General features: G+C 40.7%; 1 protein-coding gene across 1 annotated transcript in view; it reads right to left on the reverse strand.

Moving 5' to 3' along the window:
• Window positions 1–1005: 1005 nt before the first annotated feature.
• Window positions 1006–21710, reverse strand: part of LOC141148243 (uncharacterized) — a 30965-nt gene continuing 10260 nt past the window's right edge. Inside the window, exons 3-10 of the mRNA XM_073635500.1 lie at window positions 19848–20051; window positions 16972–17000; window positions 15806–16223; window positions 12518–12748; window positions 9839–9864; window positions 7245–7515; window positions 4575–4775; window positions 1006–3310 (exon numbers count right to left, since the gene is read on the reverse strand). Of these exons, the coding sequence (XP_073491601.1) occupies window positions 1818–3310; window positions 4575–4775; window positions 7245–7515; window positions 9839–9864; window positions 12518–12748; window positions 15806–16223; window positions 16972–17000; window positions 19848–20051 (2873 nt within the window). The 3' untranslated portion in view covers window positions 1006–1817. The remainder of the gene's footprint in view (window positions 3311–4574; window positions 4776–7244; window positions 7516–9838; window positions 9865–12517; window positions 12749–15805; window positions 16224–16971; window positions 17001–19847; window positions 20052–21710) is intronic.

The following is a 21710-nucleotide window of genomic DNA, read 5'->3' on the forward strand; positions in this document are numbered from 1 at the left end:
AAATTTTTTAAAATCGATGAAAATTGAATGTGCATAGTGGTGTCATTGTAATATCCATGTTAACCCTTCCATGAGTGTATAAAAAAAATTGAGTGAGGTTGTGATTGATCCCAATGTTCAAAAGTATTGGGACAGTATGGCGTTTATAATCCTAAAAATTTTCTTTATTTGTGACAAAATAAAGATCAAATCAAACACTCCCTGTGCATTAAATACAATAAGATAGGAACATATAAATATATAAATATAAGGATGACATGCATAAAAGGTAGATTCCAATTGTTCTTGTTTATACCAGGTGATGATTAACTACTAAAAAGTATTTTATATATATAGTCCATGCAAAAATGGGTGTTTTTAACCAGATAGGAAAACAGAGTTCAAATGTGAAAGTTGATTATTTCACCCTTAAGGGCTCACCACAGTGACTTCTGTGCATTTTGTTCAGATGGTGACTTGAAGTGCTCACCCCCCAATGCTACCCCACTCACCAGAGATAATCACCCCTACAGGGGTACCGAGCGACAGAGTGGGTGCCTCAGGACAAATGATAATGACTCCAGTAATGCTGCCGTTCCTCTGCTCAATGCGATCCTTACGGCTGTTCCAAAGGAGATATGTGCTTTTTATGTAACCTTGCTACTCCATCGATATACCACCTTAATCTGTTAGACTCTCCAGAGATGCAGAGAAAAGAGAAAACACAAGGGGGCTGTAGTGATGGAATTCTTCCGCTGTATCCTACATATCACTATCCCACCAGCAGCTCTTCTGTAATCAGCAGCAACACAGGAAGCAGCTGTTCTGCAGGGGAAGTACTGCAAGTCAGAGATTAACCCTCTATGGACAGTAGCTTCAATTTCATGAAAGCAGTCACAGGTAATCTCAAGCCATTAGGGCTCTTTCACACAGACGTGCACAGGGAGTGTTTGATTTGATCTTTATTTTGTCACACATAAAGAAAATTTTTAGGATTATAAACGCCATACTGTCCCAATACTTTTGAACATTGGGATCAATCACAACCTCACTCAATTTTTTTATACACTCATGGAAGGGTTAACACGGATATTACAATGACACCACTATGCACATTCAATTTTCATCAATTTTAAAAAATTTTCTGGCGCCATTTTGTCTCAATATTTTTGAGCTCTGGGGTCAACTTATTATTTTTTATTCGTAAATTACTGCATCATTCACCATACTATTTTCCCACTGATTTATCATATATTTCACCTTGGCAGACATTCTATTTCACTGGGGGGACATATTTTATTTTGTAGTTTTATTTAGCAATTTCTAAATCACTGGTGCTTTGAGTATTTTGGTTATGCCCGAATATTATGGGTTTTCTTGTTTGGGACCCTATTATGATAGCTGATGGTAAAGTTTTTTATATACTGTAGCTATATAAAATTAGTTTGCAATTTATGACACCTGTACCCATTATTTAACAACGGAGAGGGCAGCGCCGTTCTCATTCTCATACTACTTATCCACTTATGCAATTAGACCCCTAGGGGTACTAATTAGGGATAGGCAGCAGCCCTCACACTGTCCTAAGCGCGGATTCATTTATCTATATCTACAAAAATACAAATGTCCATATTCCTTGTATTTCCCTGGGTTAGATTATCCCTTTGATATTGTCTCTGAAAGTTCACTGTTCATGAGGATCTTTTTGTCTGAGTTTTCATCAGGTCTATTAGTTGGCATCTCAGGTGTCCCAGTAGCCTCACAAACACCTGATGGCTCAGCATTTTCAGAGTTGCGATGACACTTCCGTTTCATTAGTTTCTTTTGCTGTATTTGGTTCAGTCTCCGGCAGAATTATTTGTGTCCTCTCTGGTGGAATTCCTTTTGTCCTTCTCTCCGGCAGAATTCTTTGTGTTCCTCTCTCCAGCAGAATTCTTTGTGTCCCTCTCTCCAGCAGAACTCGGTGTGTCCTTCTCTCCAGCAGAATTCTTCGTGTCCTTCTCTCCAGCAGAACTCGTTGTGTCCTTCTCTCCAGCAGAACTCGCTGTGTCCTTCTCTCCAGCAGAACTCGTTGTGTCCTTCTCTCCAGCAGAACTCGTTGTGTCCTTCTCTCCAGCAGAATTCTTTGTGTCCTTCTCTCCAGCAGAACTCGTTGTGTCCTTCTCTCCAGCAGAACTCGTTGTGTCCTTCTCTCCAGAAGTATTATTTGTGTCCTTCTCTCCAGCAGAATTCTTTGTGTCCTTCTCTCCAGCAGAACTTGTTGTGTCCTTCTCTCCAGCAGAACTCGTTGTGTCCTTCTCTCCAGCAGAACTCGTTGTGTCCTTCTCTCCAGCAGAATTATTTGTGTCCTTCTCTCCAGCAGAACTCGTTGTGTCCTTCTCTCCAGCAGAACTCGTTGTGTCCTTCTCTCCAGCAGAATTCTTTGTGTCCTTTTCTCCAGCAGAACTCGTTGTGTCCTTCTCTCCAGCAGAATTTTTTGTGTCCTTCTCTCCAGCAGAACTCGTTGTGTCCTTCTCTCCAGCAGAATTCTTTGTGTCCTTCTCTCCAGCAGAACTCGTTGTGTCCTTCTCTCCAGCAGAACTCGTTGTGTCCTTCTCTCCAGCAGTATTATTTGTGTCCTTCTCTCCAGCAGAATTCTTTGTGTCCTTCTCTCCAGCAGAACTCGTTGTGTCCTTCTCTCCAGCAGAACTCGTTGTGTCCTTCTCTCCAGCAGAACTCGTTGTGTCCTTCTCTCCAGCAGAATTCTTTGTGTCCTTCTCTCCAGCAGAACTCGTTGTGTCCTTCTCTCCAGCAGAACTCGTTGTGTCCTTCTCTCCAGCAGTATTATTTGTGTCCTTCTCTCCAGCAGAATTCTTTGTGTCCTTCTCTCCAGCAGAACTCGTTGTGTCCTTCTCTCCAGCAGAACTCGTTGTGTCCTTCTCTCCAGCAGAACTCGTTGTGTCCTTCTCTCCAGCAGAATTCTTTGTGTCCTTCTCTCCAGCAGAACTCGTTGTGTCCTTCTCTCCAGCAGAACTCGTTGTGTCCTTCTCTCCAGCAGTATTATTTGTGTCCTTCTCTCCAGCAGAATTCTTTGTGTCCTTCTCTCCAGCAGAACTCGTTGTGTCCTTCTCTCCAGCAGAATTCTTTGTGTCCTTCTCTTCAGCAGAACTCGTTGTGTCCTTCTCTCCAGCAGAACTCGTTGTGTCCTTCTCTCCAGCAGTATTATTTGTGTCCTTCTCTCCGGCAGAATTATTTGTGTCCTTCTCTCCGGCAGAATTATTTGTGTCCTTCTCTCCGGCAGAATTCTTTGTATCCATCTCTCTGACTGATGCCTCTGCTTCTTGTGGTGTTTCTGTATAAAGCGAAAAAACATTATTTTTTTTATTTTTTTTTTATCCAAATGCACATTGCTACACAGTATATAAAACAATATGAAGAATGTAGAATAGAATGTTCATACTTTCTTAGTTAAAGGTTTGACCCCTATTTTTATTAAGTTTATTCTTTCTCAGATTACACATTGGTTATTTATTTTCTTAAAGCGGAGTTCCACTCATAAATGGAACTTCCGCTGATCCCCCCCCCCCCCCGGTGTCACATTTGGCACCTTTCAGGGGGGGAGCAGATACCTGTCTAATCCAGGTATTTGCTCCCACTTCCGGAGAAAGTTCACTGCAGTATTCACGGCGCTCTACGCCATGTCTGGCCCCTCCTCAGACACACGGGTCCCAGGAGACAACAAGGACCATTCAGAATGTACAGCGAGACTCGTGTATACGCAGTAGGGAACCAGACTGTGAAGCCACAAGGCTTCATTTTCTGATTCCCTTACTGAAGATGGCGGCGCCTCCACCCAGAGCTGAGGGACGGGTCGGCTTCGGTGAGAACATTGCGGGCGCCCTGGACAGGTAAGTGTCCTTATTTTAAAAGTCAGAAGCTGCAGTATTTGTAGCTGCTGCCTTTAATTTTTTTTTTTTTTTTTAGGCAGAACTCCACTTCAAGACTACTAAAAACATTTTAAGAAATACCTGCTTCCTCTATTATTTTACCAATAAATGATAAAGATACGCGCCCTCTGGTTTAATTCTCCCATATCCACTGGGTAGACTTTTTGACTTGTGGGTCCATATACGTGGTTAAGTTGTGAGTAAGATAAGGGTGCACTCCATATTGTTATTGAATGGTATACACACTATTTCTTTTCTCTCGGTTCATAGAAATCAAGTTGATGCTTGCTCTGTTAATATATTTAAGCGCCTGAAAAAGTGGAAGTGCATCCGCAAATTATGTTGAGCAATAGCTATACAACTACATGTGACAACTAAAGAGCACTCGCCTTTTGATGTCACTGCATTTGTGTCTTATTGAATATACAGAGCAATTAAGTATACCATAGCGACACATACCGGTGTCTCTATTTTATAAATGTTTGTCTTTTTTAACCAATGAATATTTGTAATGAACTTAATTTTTTTAAATAATGTTGCGTTTGTAAAGCCTTTGTATACGGTACCATGAAAAGTCCATAGTAGCCTCAATTCAATCCTCCTCTCTTCAATGTTTAGGATATAGGTACCTTTTATGGATGTTATATAGTTGGCACATTCTCTATATACCTGCTTCCTTTATCGCAGGGGACACAAATATTTCCATCAGCTTGGACAGAAGTGTTTCTTTATCCTTCTTCTCTTCCGGGGTGACAAGAAGAAGATTGCGAGCGTACTTTCGGATGCTGGGCTGAGTGTATAGAATCCTCTCCTTTTCATTTGATCTGCTGTCCTTGAGGTCATCTATTACCACTAAAATGTTGCACCGTCCTGTGCCAGATAGAAAGACAGTAATATCCTATTACCAGTGGTGTATTTAGGTTTTATGCCGCCCTAGGCCTGACTAAGCTTGTGCACCCCCTAATTTAAATATGACCCACCCCTTTCTATCAAGGCCCCCCCTCCCTTTTTAAGACCTGCCCTGTCATCTTCATGGGAGGAGGACAGAGGGGCGCCGTGGGAGGAGGACAGAGCGATGCCATGGGAGGAGGACAGAGGGATGCCATGGGAAGAAGATAGAGGGACGCCGTGGGAGGAGGACAGAGGGATGCCGTGGGAGGAGGACAGAGGGACGCCATGGGAGAAGGACAGAGGGACGCTGTGGGAAGAGGACAGAAGGACGCTGTGGGAAGAGGACAGAGGGACACCGTGGGAGAAGGACAGAGGGACGCTGTGGGAAGAGGACAGAGGGACGCCGTGGGAAGGGGACAGTCCTTGAGAATAATAAAAACACTCCACACTTCCTAGTATGGAGGAGCATGTGACACGTTCCATGTGAAAGTGCTAATGTGCTTAGTCATTTGTCCGGTGCTTTAGCATTGAGGCTGGGTGGGAGGAAGTCCATAGCTTTCTGTTAGCAACATGGAGCTTACAGGAGGCTGTCTTTCTTTTCTCCTGGTACTTGAACTAGGTGGCGGTTGAGTGAAGGAAAGGTGAATATGTAATGTTTGATTGGGGTGGGGGGGACATTAAAGTGTATATATAGCCAAAAGTGTTTTCTTTTTTCATTTTCTAGAGTAGGGAGGATTGTCTCCGCTATCAAATTGTCATTGTTTTCTAGTATCCCACTGGGTACATTCAGCCTCTGTACTTGTCCTGGTGCCCATTGTCTTTGGGACAAAACATGATGGAAAATTGTAATACTGGAAAAGAGAGGAAAAGTGGGGACAACTATTCATGTGACAACTGTCCTCCCACTTTTTCTTGCATCTCTGACACAGGAAATTAAGGGAAATCTCCCCAACAGGACATAGACAGCAAGAAAAAAAAAAAAAAAAAAGTGAATGAATACATACACTGTAAGGTGAACCTGTTGCTTTTCTTTGCATGGACAAAACTTGGGTTGCCATAATGCCCAGTACACACGATAGGATTTTCCGATGGAAAATGTGTGATAGGACCTTGTTGTAGGAAATTCCGACTGTGTGTAGGCTTCATCACACATTTTTCATAGGGATTCCCGTCACACAAAATTTGAGATCTGGTTCTCAAATTTTCCGACAACAAAATCCGTTGTCGGAAATTCCCATCATGTGTACACAATTCTGACGCACAAAGTGCCACGCATGCTCGGAATCAAGCAGCAGAGCAGCACTGGCTATTGAACTTCATTTTTCTCGGCTCGTCGTACGTGTCATACGTCACCGCGTTCTTGACGTTCGGAATTTCCGACCAACTTTGTGTGACCGTGTGTATGCAAGACAAGTTTGAGCCAACATCCGTTGGAAAAAATCTCATGGATTTTTTTGTCGGAAAATCCTATTGTGTGTATGGGGCATTAAACTCTTGTAATGTATGTTGGTATAGTAAGCTTTGGCTGCATATACATGTAAAGTTGGTGGGTAAATTCTGCTATAATGAGTTATACAAATGTACAGTACATGCTGCCTCCCAACGTTCTGAGATGTGTAAGACAATTTATAGATTAAATATTACTTTGCACAGGGCTTTTTTTCTCAGAGAATAGGTTCAGGAACTCCCCTTTTCAAGTCACCCCTTGTCTTCGGCCCCTATCCAACTCTGAGCACCGCCCCTTGGTTCCATCCTCTACCCACCTTCCAGTACGGACCTTTTTAGAGAATACAGAACCAAGTATCATTTTGTGGTGCTAAGTAATTTGTATAGATTTTATTAATAAGCATTAAGATATATACCCTTCTTTCAACAATAGACCCCCGCAACAAAATGACCCTCCAGTAACAAAAGATCCACCCTAGTAACAACAGATCCACCCCAGCAACAGTAGACCCCTGTCAGCAACAACAGATCTCCCAGAAGCCAGCATCAATAGACCCTCCAGCAGCCAGCAACAATAAACCCCTCTCTCATCAGTAGATCCCTCCCAGCAACAATTGGCCCCCAGCAACGATAGACCCCCCATCAGCCAGCATCAATGGACCCTCCAGTAGCCAACAACAATAGACCCTTCCCATCAACAATAGATCTCCCAGCCTCCAGCACACCCCAGCACCCTTTGCCATTACATACATTCAGTGCAGAAGGTGCCGGAACTGCGTTCCCCCACGTTCCCGCTGAAAAAAAAAATCCCTGGCTTTGCATAATTTTTTTAACCTCTAATTTTTCTATTCTACATTTCATAGCCAATATCTGTCCTGTGTCTTGTCCTGGTATTCCAAAGCATGCATTGCTTAGAAGACACACTTAAAAAATTTTACCTTAAGGGTCAAATTAAATTTGTTCAGTCGAAGACTTTACCACTGGTTACATGTGACTATTTACCAAGTGCAGATGACATATATTCTATTTCCATGTCATACAAGGAGTCTGTGACATCAGTGATATTGACTCTCCCTCTGTTCTTGGTGTGATACAGGATCCCAAAGGTGCAATTAATGACCTCTTTATAAAAATCTTCATATCCTTTGTTAGATATATAAAACGGTCTGACATCTTTTACAAAATCCTGACATTTTGGTGATTTCAGCAGTTTCTCCAACCATTCATAGTCCTCTTTTGCAGATCTGGAGAAGATCCCGACAGTCCTAGGTCCCTACAGAGATACATTTTGGGTTAAACATCAGACATGGACCTTCTGAACCTGAGAACAATCATAAATTACACCATATTCTATGGTGTGGTTAAGAGAAGATATATAGATTTTTGAAAAGTATAAGATAAATAATAATGATTTGGGATGAGCGAAATTTAAAGTCTTTTCAAATTTTTGATAAAATTGGGACATTTTGGACACCACTTTGAAAAAATTTATTGGAGTCAATATGGGAAGTAAAATTGAGATTTTTTAATGTTTTTTTTTTTTTTCTAATTCAATAGATTTTTTTATTTTAGATTTAAATCCACATACAGAAAAGGAGAAGACATGTGCAATGAAACTACAGTTAGAGCATGGTCTAGAAGTCAACAGGATATGTAAGTAGCCTGTAGACAACCCTTATAAGTCATAAGACATTGCAGCAGTACATAGGAGAGTTGCTCCAATGATATAAATGAGGAGTTAGTGTGAAGAGGAAGAAGGAGGAATTGGGAGGGAAAGTGATATGAAGTGTAAAGGGGGATGGGAAGGGTATAGAGATACAACACAGCAATCAAAAAGATTACAACAGGTAATTGCGACCAGTCATCAAAGGAAAAAGGATGTATTAGGTCAGCAAGGGGTAACTATGCACTTAGGATGGTTTAACCATGGTGACCACAGAGTAGAACATTTTTTACACCGCAAGGTTTTACGAGCAATCAGTTTTTTGGTGGTTTGTAAGAGTGCAATGGGCTTGAAATGGCGCGTGATTGTCAAAGAATAGGGATGAGCTGAGTGATTCCCAGCTGCAAAAGCAAAGGAGTGGGGATAGGGGGTGACATTGTTGCCTAAATATGACAGGTTCTTGTCCTCTTCAACATGGGGACAAGATGGTTTGCAAGGGGCACCACTGGCAAAGTACCCCCCCAACAGTCAGGGCATGTGGCCTGGTATTGTTCAGGAGGGGGTCACACCCTCATCCTCCCCTTTCCTGGCCTGCCAAGCTACATGCACAGATAAAGGTCTGATGTGAATTTTTTCGGGGGGAGGGGGTACCTCATGCTTTCTTTTTTTTTATTTTTTGTGTGGAGTTCCAAAATTCATACCAGAGCTGAGCTTTGGGTCCCTGTGACAACATTGACCAAATATGGTTATGGCCATTTATGGTCAATGTTATTACCCGGGAGACTTTACTGTTATCCACCGGAGCTGTCAGTAGAGGGCAAGAAGTCATCAGGATGAGAGTTGGCATCAGACATCTACATTGCTGGACAACATGATTGATGATGGACATACATCGTAGGACTTTTGTTTTTATTGTTAAAGAGGGCTTCCAGATTCCAATAAGTAGACCCTCAGATGCTCACAACCAGCGAGTCAGGATTGTGGGGAAGATGCTCTTGTCCTCATCGACAAGAAGACATGAGGACAAACTGCCTTGCCAAGGAGTTCCCCCCCTGGCAAGGTAACCCCCCACATTGAGTGCATGTACAATGGAACCTTGGATTACTAGCATAGTCCATTCCAGGAGTATGCTCGTAATCCAATGTACTCGCATATCAAAGCGAGTTTTCCCATTGAAGTCAATGGAAATGAAAATAATTAGTTACGCATTGACTTCAGTGGGATGCAATACCGTATGCGGCCACAGGCGAGGGGGCGCCGGAGAGCTTCGGAAACGGCCGAAAAGGCCCGAGCACGCTTCGGCTGACCTTGGCAAATCTCGGAAAGACTCAGCAAACCTCAGAAAGACTCAGAGCCTTTCCGAGGTTTGCCGAGGTCAGCCGAACTGTCCTTGGGCGTTTCCGTGCATTTCCAAACGCCGACGATTGGCGCTGTTCGGCTCTGGCGCCCCCTACCTCAGGACGAAAGCGGTATTGCACACTGCTTTTGGCCTGAATCCTGCTTGTTTTGCGAGACAACACTCGCAAACCAAGGTAGGGTTCTTAGAAATACAGTGCTCGTTTTGGAAAACGCTCGTTAACCGCGTTACTCGCAAACACCCCCTTTCCTGGCCTGTCAGGCAGCATGCTCAGATAAAGGTCTAATATGGATTTTTTGAGTGGACCTCAGGCTTTCTCTTGATTTTTGCATGGGGTTCCCGCCTTATAGAATTTGGGGGTGACCTCCTGCTGTTTTTTTTGCATGAGCCCCCCTTAAAAATATGTTGAATTCTTAAAGGGATACACATAAATGCATTCATATGCATGAGCCCTTAAAGCGGAACAGTCATTTTGCCTAGCAGGGTCTAAAGTTATGAAAGGTGATTGGAACGCAGAGACCCAGCAAACAAAATGCTTACACTGTATATAAAAAAGATTATATTTTAAAAACTTACCGGCCATGGTGTATCAGGTCCCCCAACTGTGAGATTAAAACAGATTGGAAAAAAATTAATAAACCTTATAGATTAAAGTGGTGTTTTTCAATTATTCAATAGTCTTTCTAATACAAAGCATACCACCAAATAGAAATTTCTTTTGGCAGTATTTAAACACCACTGGGTATTTTATTTTTTATTATATAAACGAAAAAAAAAATTTTGAAAAAAAAACACATATTCTTTACTTTCTGTTATAAAACATATCCAATAAAAAATGTAAACAAAATCAAATTTCTTCACAAATTTATGTCAAAATGTATTCTGCTACATGTCTTATATAAAATCTATCTTATATATCTATCTTATATAAAATTATATAAAATCTCAATAAGTGTATATTAATTGGTTTTGAAAGTTGGAATGAAAGTTATAGCATCTACAAACCATGTTATATACAGTTTACTGGAATTTGTATTTATTTATTTATTTATTTATTTATTTATTTATACTAGACATGGCAGTAACTAGTGGGTCAGTTCCTACCCAGGGTCAGTTAGTGTCAGATTGTCGGCCGCAATATCCCATTATAAGTCGCCATTGATCGCCCCCATTAGTAGCATAAAAAAAATAATTAAAAATAAAGATTTCAGTATATATCACATACTTTTGACAAACTATAACTTTCACGCAAACCAATCAATATGCACTTATTGGGATTTGTTTAAAACCCAAAACATGTAGCAGAATATTTAAGAAATTAGGTATATGGTATTTTTAAGGTGCTAAATTAGAACAAAATAGTTTTATAAAAAGTAGAAATTTATTCAAGCAATAAAAACAGACATACGAAAATAGATATTGATATTACTGTACTGATACATGTGCTGACTGATTTCATCTCTACATGTTTCGCCTTGATAATTGGCTTCTTCAGGAGATTTAATTGATATCAGGCACAATGAGCACTAGAAATAAACAGAAATAAAAAAAAAAAGAAAAATCTGTTTATTTCTAGTGTTCATTGTGCCTGATATTAATTAAATCTCCCGAAGAAGCCAATTATCAAGGCGAAACATGTAGAGATGAAATCAGTCAGCACATGTATAAGTACTGTAATATCAATATCTATTTTTGTACGTCTGTTTTTATTGCTTGAATAAATTTCTACTTTTTATAAAACTATTTTGTTCTAATTTAGCACCCTAAAAATACCATATACCTTTCCTAATTTCTTAAATATTTCTAAGGGATATGGTGCTTTATTTTCTAGATGATGGGCAAAATACCTTCTCTCCCATGTAGCAGAATACATTTTGGACAAAATTTTGGACAGAATTCATGAAAACATTTGATTTTCTTATTTTTTTTATCGGATATGTTTTATACCAGAAAGTAGAAAATATTGTGTTTTTTTTTTTTTTTCAAAATTTTTGGTCTTTTTTTCATTTATATTGCAAAAAATAAAAAAACACAGTTGTGATTAAATACCACCAAAAGAAAGCTCTATTTGTGGCAAAAAAATGATATCAATTTAGTTTGGGTACAGCATTGCATGACCGCGCAATCGCCAATTAAAGTAGCTCAGTGCCCAATAGCAAAAAATGCCTTGGTCATGAAAGGAGTAAAATCTTCAGGAGCTGAAGTGGCTAATGTGTGCATTATACAGTTTATTTCTTTCATAAACCGCTTCAGCCCCAGAAGTTTTTAATTCCCCTTCCTGACCAGAGCACTTTTTTGCGATTCGGCACTGCGACGCTTTAACTGACAATTGCGCGGTCGTGCGACATTGCACACAAACAAAATTGATGTCCTTTTTTTCCCCACAAATAGAGCTTTCTTTTGGTGGTATTTGATCACCTCTGCGTTTTTTTTTTTTTTGCGCTATAAACAAAAAACGAGCCACAATTTTGAAAAAAATGCAATATTTTTTACTTTTTGCTATAAAAAATATCCCCCAAAAATATATAAAAAAAAACATTGTTTTTCCTCAGTTTAGGTCGATATGTATTCTTCTACATATTTTTGGTAAAAAAAAATTGCAATAAGTGTATATTGATTGGTTTGCGCAAAAGTTATAGCATCTACAAAATAGGGGATAGATTTATAGCATTTTTATTATATATTTTTTTTTTTACTAGTAATGGCGGCGATCTGCGATTTTTATCGTGACTGCGACATTATGGCGGACACATCGGACACTTTTGACACATTTTTGGGACCACTGGAATTAATACAGCGATCAGTGCTATAAAAATGCATTGATTACTGTAAAAATGTCACTGGCAATGAAGGTGTTAACACTAGGGGGTGATCAAGGGGTTAATTGTGTTCCCTCAGTGTGTGTTCTAACTGAAGGGGGGAGGGGACTGTGTAGGGGAAGAGATAGATCGCTGTTCATACTCTGTATGAACAGATGATCTGTCACTTCTTTACGCAGAGAACCGGAAATTGTGTGTTTACACACACAGATCCCGGTTCTCCATGTCGCATCGGCTCGGGGGGGCGCGCAGCCGGCGCGTGCGCGTCCCCGGTGGCGTGGCGCGTCCCTAGTGGTCACATGTTATGTTACTTCGCCCAGCCATACCATTCTGCCGCAGTAAAACTGCGGCGGCTGGTCGGCAAGTGGTTAAACATTTAAAAATAATTCAACAACTTCTAGACAGAGGAAGACGGTGATGATTCAGAAATTCTTACTTCTCTCATTTATCAGATTTTGGAACTGTTTCATTTTTTGTTCAGCTTTTTCGGCGACCTGTTGGTTCTTGGTGAGATGTGTCAGATAATCCGTCTCTTTCTCCCTCTTCCAAAAAAGAAAAAGGTGTTTGGAAAGGCTGCTGATAGGTAATTTGTGGTAGAGTTTTGTAGCTTCTTGCTCATCGTATTTATTCTCCAGATTATCTATCACTACAATTATTTTCTTATTTTCTGCAAAAAAAAAAAAAACAGTTACAGTAAGATTATTACATGGAATATTTTCAAAAACCATTTATGGACTGATGATCTTCTGTTCTTTGCTCCTATTCAATCGCTGTGTTGATACACCACCAAAGTAAAAAAAGGTTCAACACACGCAATCAAGAAAAACTTTGACTCAAAAATTAAAAAAATAAATCAAATGTATTACTTACACATCACAAAAAACAAACCCTTAAAAAACAGGGAATGTTAATCTGCAAACCCCACAAGTTGATGTTTAGACATTATTTAGGATACATATATAAACCTACGTGACTGCGTATAAATGTATAATAAGAACATAGGTCAAATGCGCCAAATAGTGGCTCATATATGTTGTATATAATTACAACAGGGTATCCCATGTGCCTACACATTTCCTGAATATTTACCACTTCTACAGGACAAGGGGAACCCTCAGAAGATAGCATGTTAGATTCCCCCCTTACATCAGAGTCCACAGAGTTCCCCTTTACATCTGAATCCACAGAGTTCCCCTTTACATCTGAATCCACAGAGTTCCCCTTTACATCTGAATCCACAGAGATCTACTTTACATCTGAATCCACAGAGCTTCCACATACACCTAAATCTTCAGAGTTCCCTTTTATATCTGAATCCAAAGAGTTCCCCTTTACATCTGAATCTGCAGAATTCCCCTTACATCTGAACTCGCAGAGTTCCCTTACAGTGTAAGGGGCAACTCTGTAGACTCTGGTGTAAGGGAGAACTCTGGGGACTTTAATTTAAGGGGGAACACTGAGAACTCTGATGTAAGGAGAGAACTCTGATGTGAGAAGGAATGCTGCAGACTCTGGTAACCAGAGCCCCCACTTACATCAGTGTTCCCAGCACTCCCCTTTAATCAGGGTTCCCAGAGCCTCTCCCTACATCAGAGTTGTCCTCTACATCAGAGATCCCAGCATTCCCCTTTACATCGAAGTCCACAAAGCCCACCTACATCAGAGTCTGCAGAGCTCCCCTTACATAAGATTCCGCAGAGCCGTGCCTTACATCAGAGTCTGCAGAATTTCCACTTACACTAAGGGGGATCTCTATGGACTCTGGAATGTAAAGGGAACCCTGATTTAAGTGGGGGGGTCTGATGTAAGGGGGAATGCTGTGGGAACTCTGATGTGAGGCGGTCTCTGCTCACCAAAGCCCCCCTTACGTCATCACATAGAGTCCACAGAGCACCCCTTACATTGGAGTCCCTCTTACAATAGTTTACTCACTGGGGGGGCAGGAGAGTGAAGGGAGGGAGGGGGGAGACTTTACTCACAGTGGACGGATGGAGAGCTCACTCAAGCATTGGCACCTTTCCTCATCTGGCAGCTGGACTTCAAACTTCCTGCCCACACTCCCCCTCCTCAGATGCATAGCACTGCTGGGGAGTGTGGGCGGGACAGACACAGGAGGAGAGGGATGGGAGGAGAAGAAGCTGATCAGCTCTCTCTCCCTCCTCTCCCATCCGTGTAGGGGGAGGGAACTGTCAGCACTGGCTCTGGGCTGTGAGAGAAAGAGACATGCAGCTCAGAGCCTTGCAGCCACTAGGGGGCCACAGTCAAGGCTCTTGGGCCCCCTCCCCCATAGTGGCAAAACTCCAGGACCCGGTCGCAAATGTGAGCTTTGTGACCCTGATAGTTCCACCACTGGTTATAAATAAATTCCAGTGTTTCTACAAGGGCAATTGGATAAACAGCTCTATATTTATACTATATCTGGTCTATAAACCAGAGGCTTTGGATGTACAGTTAGATAAATTGCTCTATATTTAGGAGGTTTATAAACCAGAGGCTCTGGATGGACAGTTGGATAAATGGTTCTATATTTAGGATGTATCTGGTCTATAAACCAGAGGCTCTGGATGGACAGTTGGATAAATGGTTCTATACTTAGGATGTATCCGGTCTATAAACCAGAGGCTCTGGATGGACAGTTGGATAAATGGTTCTATATTTAGGATGTATCCGGTCTATAAACCAGAGGCTCTGGATGGACAGTTGGATAAATGGCTCTATATTTAGGATGTATCCGGTCTATAAACCAGAGGCTATGGATGGACAGTTGGATAAATGGCTCTATATTTAGGATATATCCGGTCTATAAACCAGAGGCTATGGATTGACAGTTGGATAAATGGCTCTATATTTAGGATGTATCCGGTCTATAAACCAGAGGCTCTGGATGCACAGTTGGATACATGGCTCTATATTTAGGATGCATCTGGTCTATAAACCAGAGGCTCTGGATGGACAGTTGGATAAATGGCTCTATATTTAGGATTTATCCAGTCTATAAACCAGAGGCTCTGGATGGACAGTTGGAAAAATGGTTCTATATTGTGGATGTATCCGGTCTATAAACCAGAGGCTCTGGATGGACAGTTGGACAAATGGCTCTATATTTAGAATGTATCCGGTCTATAAACCAGAAGCTCTTGATGGACAGTTGGGTAAATCGTTCTATATTTAGGATGTATCTGTCTATAAACCAGAGGCTCTAGATGGACAGTTGGATACATAGCTCTATATTTGTATGTATCTGGTCTATAAACCAGAGGCTCTGGATGGACATTTGGATACATAACTATATTTGTATGTATCTGGTCTATAAACCAGAGGCTCTGGATGGACATTTGGATACATAACTATATTTGTATGTATCTGGTCTATAAACCAGAGGCTCTGGATGGACATTTGGATATATAGCTCTATATCGTGGATGTATCCGGTCTATAAACCAGAGGCTCTGGATGGACAGTTGGATAAATGGCTCTATATTTAAGATGTATTTGGTCTATAAATCAAAGGCTTTGGGTGCACAGTTCAATAAATGGCTGTAACTCTGCTTTAAAGATGAAGCAGCTGGTTGCCCTGGGTTGGATCTAGAGTTGTAAGAACATATTTTGTGTAAAATACTGGAAATTTCTCCCTCAACAGCCAATAGATGAAACGTCTTCATGTCCTCAAACTGGTATAGCTACTGTATATGAAGAGCCCGTTGTATAGTTGGATGTTTACTTACCAAAATTAGACAGAAGCTTCACACTGTTGTGTAGCTGAGAATTAAATAATTTCAGGCTTTCCTTGGTAAAATAAAAAATGTATGTGGTGACAGATGAGGTCTGTTCTGTGATTTTCTCAAGTTCACTTCCAGTCACGTTGATGGTCTCCACATCCTTCACTGTTTCCCTGAAATATGGAGACCGCAAAAGTGTCAGCAGCCAATGACTGTCGGTCTTTGGCCAGGACAGAATGCGGATGGCCTGATTCATTTCTCCATGCCTTTCTACTTGTGTTGTATTGTTTGATGGAGGTCCTTTCTGTAATTGTTGATTTTTCGTCATGTTGTCCTTGTTATGTTTATTTGATTGTTGCTTATTCATCTTATCTTGTTTGCCCCGTTTAATTTTCTCGGTTATTTGTGGCACTTGCTTCACTTCCTAAAGTAAAAGTACAGAAATAGATGAAATAAATAATACTGCAGTCTGCTCACATAATTTGGAATAAAAACATCTTTGCCATTTCTGAAGCTTCCCTCCAACCACTTTGCATATTATGTTATATATATTTTCTGTACTTGCCAAATATGCTGCAGAAATCTCCCTCCACTGAGTCTGGTTGCATCCATTTTAACTGTGGGCAGCTGAAGCTGCTGCCTGTTCACTTCCTGGATTTACACAGACACACACAGAGGCGCACCTCCAGCTCTGCAGCTCTCATTGGCCCTCTTATGACTCATCTCCCCCTCCCTTCCTTGCAAACTCTCATGAGAGTCAGAGAGAGAGCTGTGCATGATGTCATAAGCCTAGGATAATGACCAGACAAGAAACAGGAAATGGGCTGTATAAGGGATTTATTGAGAAGAAGGAGGGTCCTAGTTAATAAAGTACCTTAGACCAGGGTGACACTGTAGGTACTTATAAAAATGTGCCAACGTCCCTATAATTTAGATGCAAAATTGGAAGCTAAGAGAGTGGAACTCAAAGTCCCACTCTCTTAGCTTCCAATTTTGTGTATAAGGGATTTACTGAGAAAAAAAAAGTTTTACTATCCAAAGTTAAAACAACAACAAGGGCAGAAGATTTAAAGGATGGAAAGATGAAAAAATGACTGAAGTTCCTCTTTAATAATAATTATTGGCATATCTCTCTTTAGTGAAGAACTTACTGTTATGAAGGAATCTCTTACCTTATTTCCACTTGGTTTCTCTTGAAGACCTGTTAGTAAGAGAAGATCAGTGTAAGAGAAAGTTCCTGCATCTACCAATGCCTTGACCAGGCCCACTGCCTCCGGAAATCAGAATCACATCACTTTCCTCATATCTCAACTAGACCAGTTGAAGGTCCAGTAGAGGATTACCTTGACTACAGTATATATGCAGAAACGGCAGTGTCTTTTTTTTTTTTTTTGCAAGAAGGTCCAACACTATTCTGGGTATAGTATTTTAACAGTATATTAGCAGCCTTGGCACATGGAACACTTCAGCTTGCATTTTATTTTTCTAGGCTTGTTAGAGCAATATACTAATGTATAGGCATGAGGTGAAGGCCCATTATTACGGGAGGCTCAACTAAAGAATGTAGAATGTAACAAGAAACGTATTTTATTGGTATCAGCCAAAGTGAGGAGGCAGAGCAGCCAACTGAATATTACAGCATCTCCCAAATACAGTGGAACCTTGGTTAACGAGTAATGCGGTTAACGAGCTTTTTGAAAGACGAGCAACCATTGTTTTTTAAATTCTGGCTCGGTTTGCGAGTTATCAAGAATTCAAGCTAATGGGGTGTGCAGTACCGCATTTGGCCAGAGGTGCAGGGGTGCCATTGACACTCTGAACGGTTCGGAGCCATTCGGAAATACTCGGAACCACTCGGAAACACTCGGAAATACTTGGTTCCTGAGTGTTTCCGTGCCTTTCCAAGGCTTTCCAAGTTCAGCCGAGCAGTCCCCGAGTATTTTCAAGGCTCTCCGGCACCCCCCCCCACCTCTGGCTACATGCGGTATTGCATGCAATAGAAGTCAATGCGGAAACAAATTATTTTCGTTTCCATTGACTTCTATGGGGAAACTCGCTTTGATATGCGAGTGCTTTGGATTACAAGCATTCTCCTGGAATGGATTATGCTCATAGTCCAAAGTTCCACTGTACTAGAATTTCTAGCAAGTACTCAGGGCAGATTCATACTATGCATTGCATTAATGCATGTGTATTAATGCAACATAATATTGTGCATCACTTGCCGGCCAGCAGTTTAACATGTATTGCTGGTCGTCAGTTTTGCTGTTCCCCCGAAATGTACAGGTACATCACGGGGGGGAACTTTCTGATTTCTCGTGCTGTGCTTGGACAGAGCACAAGTTGGTCAGCAGGCTCGCAGCCAATGATTTACGCTGTGATTCTGCTGATGGTTGTGGTCAACTACAGCCCCAATGTGTGTGTGTGTGATAGTAAACACATGAGCCAGATTTGGCTGATTCTGCCTCCAAATGTCACTTACAAACAAACAAACAAAATCCCAATAAGTGTATATTGATTGGTTTGCGAAAGAGTTATAGCATCTACAGACTATGGGACATTTTTATTTATTTATTTTTACCAGTAATGGCCTCAATCAAAGACTTATATCGGGACTGCGACATTGCGGTGGACAAATCGGACACCTAACTGACAGTTTTTTTGGGAACCAGTGACACTAATACAGTGATCAGTGCTAAAAATATGCACTGTCACTGTACTAATGACACTGGCATGGAAGGGGTGAACATCGGGGGCGATCAAAGTGTTAAATGTGTTCCCTAGGAGTGCTTACTAACTTTTGGGGAGGTGCTTTGACTGGGGGAAGGTAACGATTTGTGTTCTTGCTTAGCAGAAACGCAGGATCAGTACATTCCCCTCTCACATGGATGGAGGTCTGCCTTGTTTACGTAGACAGACTGCCGTTCTGCCTGTGTCTAGAATGATCGTCGGGTCCCAGTGGACATCGAGTTTGCTGGACCCGCTGATTGGCTCCTACTGTGTCCTAACACAGTGGGAGGAGGTCGCCGGCGGCCCGCGCCCCAGACCCGGAAGTATCAGATCACATACTAGGTACGTGATCTGGCACAGAACGGCCACCTCTGTGTGGGGCGGTCCGCAAGCAGCTAAGCAGATCCATATGATGCCATTTTATCTTGATAGCTCTTAATTTGCTTTACACAAAACCTTTCCCATACACGTGTACACTGCCTAAAAATGTGTTCATTTTCATTTGTTTCATTCGTTTCCTTTTTTTTTTTCGCGTCATTGGTTATGATACCAATTCGAAAATTCGGAAATTCATGAATTCGTAAATTTTTGAAAAAATTGTAAATTTGTAAATTAGAAAATCCACATCCAAAAAATCCGAAAATAACAACAAAAATTCTAAAGAATAACTAACTAACTAATAATAACTAACTATTAAATGATAGGTATTGGAATTTCCTTTCAAATTTGGCTGTTTGTGAACGTAACGAAAACAAATTTATCCGAAGTTACAAACTATCCAAAGTAATGAATGCCGTATCTAAACAAATGGAACTTAACAAATTAATAATAAATAACAATAATAATAAAAAGTATTATTATTTATTATTATTTAGTTTTGTTCCATTTGTTTATTTATTTCTAAACAAATGGAACGGAATGAATTAATAATAAATAATTTATAAAAAAAGTATTATTATTGCTATTTATTATTAATTCATTACGCTACATTCATTTAGATACGGCATTCGTTATTTTGGATAATTGGTAACTTCGAATAAATCCACATTCGTTACGTTCACTAACAGCCAAATTTGAAAGGAAATTCCAATACCTATAATTTAATAGTTAGTTATTATTTCAGATTTTCAAATTTCCGATTTTCCAAATTTTCGAATATACGAATTTATGAATATTTCGAATTGGTTTTCATTTTAATTCGGTTTCCGAATTATCAAATTTCTTGAAATTAGTTAAAAAAAAATAATTTGGAACGAAACAAATTACACATGTCTACTTTCTCAGCTATTTACACTTTGACCAACAAATCCTCACATACCTGTTGGACTGATCAGGGATTTTCTCAACTTTTCTATTTTTTCCAGCATCTCTTCAACAATATCTTTCCTGGTGATACAGTCCAGCTCTGCCCGTGAAAATCTGAACTGATCAAGAGTTTTGGAAAATTGTTTTTCTTCCCACTTATCCTTCCACTTCTGTATATCATCTTCTTCTCCAATCACCACAATCACTTTTTGTGTCCCTAGCCGATGTGATACAAAAACAAAAATGACATTCAAAGCCATGATCTTCATCTAGCAACGTTTTTAATGCTTAAGGACACTGAACATTGCTATACAAAATACTGGTCCTTTATACAGTGATCTTGTGGTCATTTGACTTTGACAAGAGTACTGTAATTGGGGTGCCGATCCTTACAGGGATCGTTCATTTTCTTGCGCCTAACTTGTTTAAAAACATTGACAGCTGTTGGGCTGGCTCTAGGTTTAACACCATATCAAAGCCATTATTTTTATGTCCTGGATGTATAATTTGCACCATGGTTTGATCATGAGCCTCTATTCAATTTTGAAAGAGGGTCTTCAATCAGTTTCTGTTGGCCGATGCATGATGTGAGGAGCACAGAGCAAGGCAATGAGTTGACCTAAAGAGAGAAAAATTGGAAGGCGGACTTTTAATGCTGCCACTGTAATCCCAATGGGGAAACAGAAGTATTCAAGAGTATAGATAAAATATCAAAATGTATTAAATATCATCATAAAAACATGTCACAAGGATAAGCGCATGGGTATGCCATGGTATGTACATTCTCCCATATATGACAAATATGGCTGGACAGGAAAACCTGTACGGGTGGCCTCTGGAATAGTGAATATGCTGTCATAACAGAAATCTGAAGGCCAGCCGATGGGATTGACAATGCCAGCAGCAATGAATCTCTACGCGTTTCGCCAATAGCTTCCTCAGGAGATCCTATTGGTATGAAATCAAACACATGAGTACCAATAGCATCTCCTGAGGAAGCTATTGGCGAAATGCAGAGTATTCCATTGGTGCTGGCATTGTGATCCCGTCGGCTGGCCTTCAGATAGAAGATTCCTGTTATGACAGCATATTCACTATTCCAGAGGCCATCCATACAGGTTTCCCTGTGCAGACATATTTGTCATATATGGGAGAATGTACATACCACAGCATACCCATGCACTTATCCTTTGTGACATGTTTTTATGATGTTTTTTAATACATTTTGATATTTTATCTATACCCTTGAGTACTTCTCTTTTCCCATTGGGAATACAGTGGCAGCCTTAAAAGACCGCCTTCTAATTTTTCTCTCCTTTTGTTCATATAATCTGGATGTGGTGCCACGCATTGCGTATTGTGTCTCTATTTTCTTTCAATGAGTGGACCTAATTATCCATCATACTTGTACAATGTATATACAGTATCTCAAAAAAGTGAGTACACCCCTCACATTTTTGTAAATATTTTATTCTATCTTTTCATGTGACAACACTGAAGAAATGACACTTTGCTACAATGTAAAGTAGTGAGTGTACAGCTTGTATAACAGTGTAAATTTGCTGCCCCCTCAAAATAACACACAGCCATTAATGTCCAAACCGCTGGCAACAAAAGTGAGTACACCCCTAAGTGAAAATGTCCAAATTGGGCCCAAAGTGTCAACATTTGTGTGGCCACCATTATTTTCCAGCACTGCCTTAACCCTCTTGGGCATGGAGTTCACCAGAGCTTCACAGGTTGCCACTGGAGTCCTCTTCCACTCCTCCATGACGACATCACGGGGCTGGTGGATATTGGAGACCTTGCGCTCCTTCACCTTCCATTTGAGGATGCCCCACAGATGCTCAATAGGGTTCAGGTCTGGAGACATGCT

The sequence above is a fragment of the Aquarana catesbeiana genome, linkage group LG06 (genome assembly GCF_042186555.1).
Source record: "Aquarana catesbeiana isolate 2022-GZ linkage group LG06, ASM4218655v1, whole genome shotgun sequence".
NCBI classification, from domain to species: Eukaryota; Metazoa; Chordata; class Amphibia; order Anura; family Ranidae; genus Aquarana; species Aquarana catesbeiana.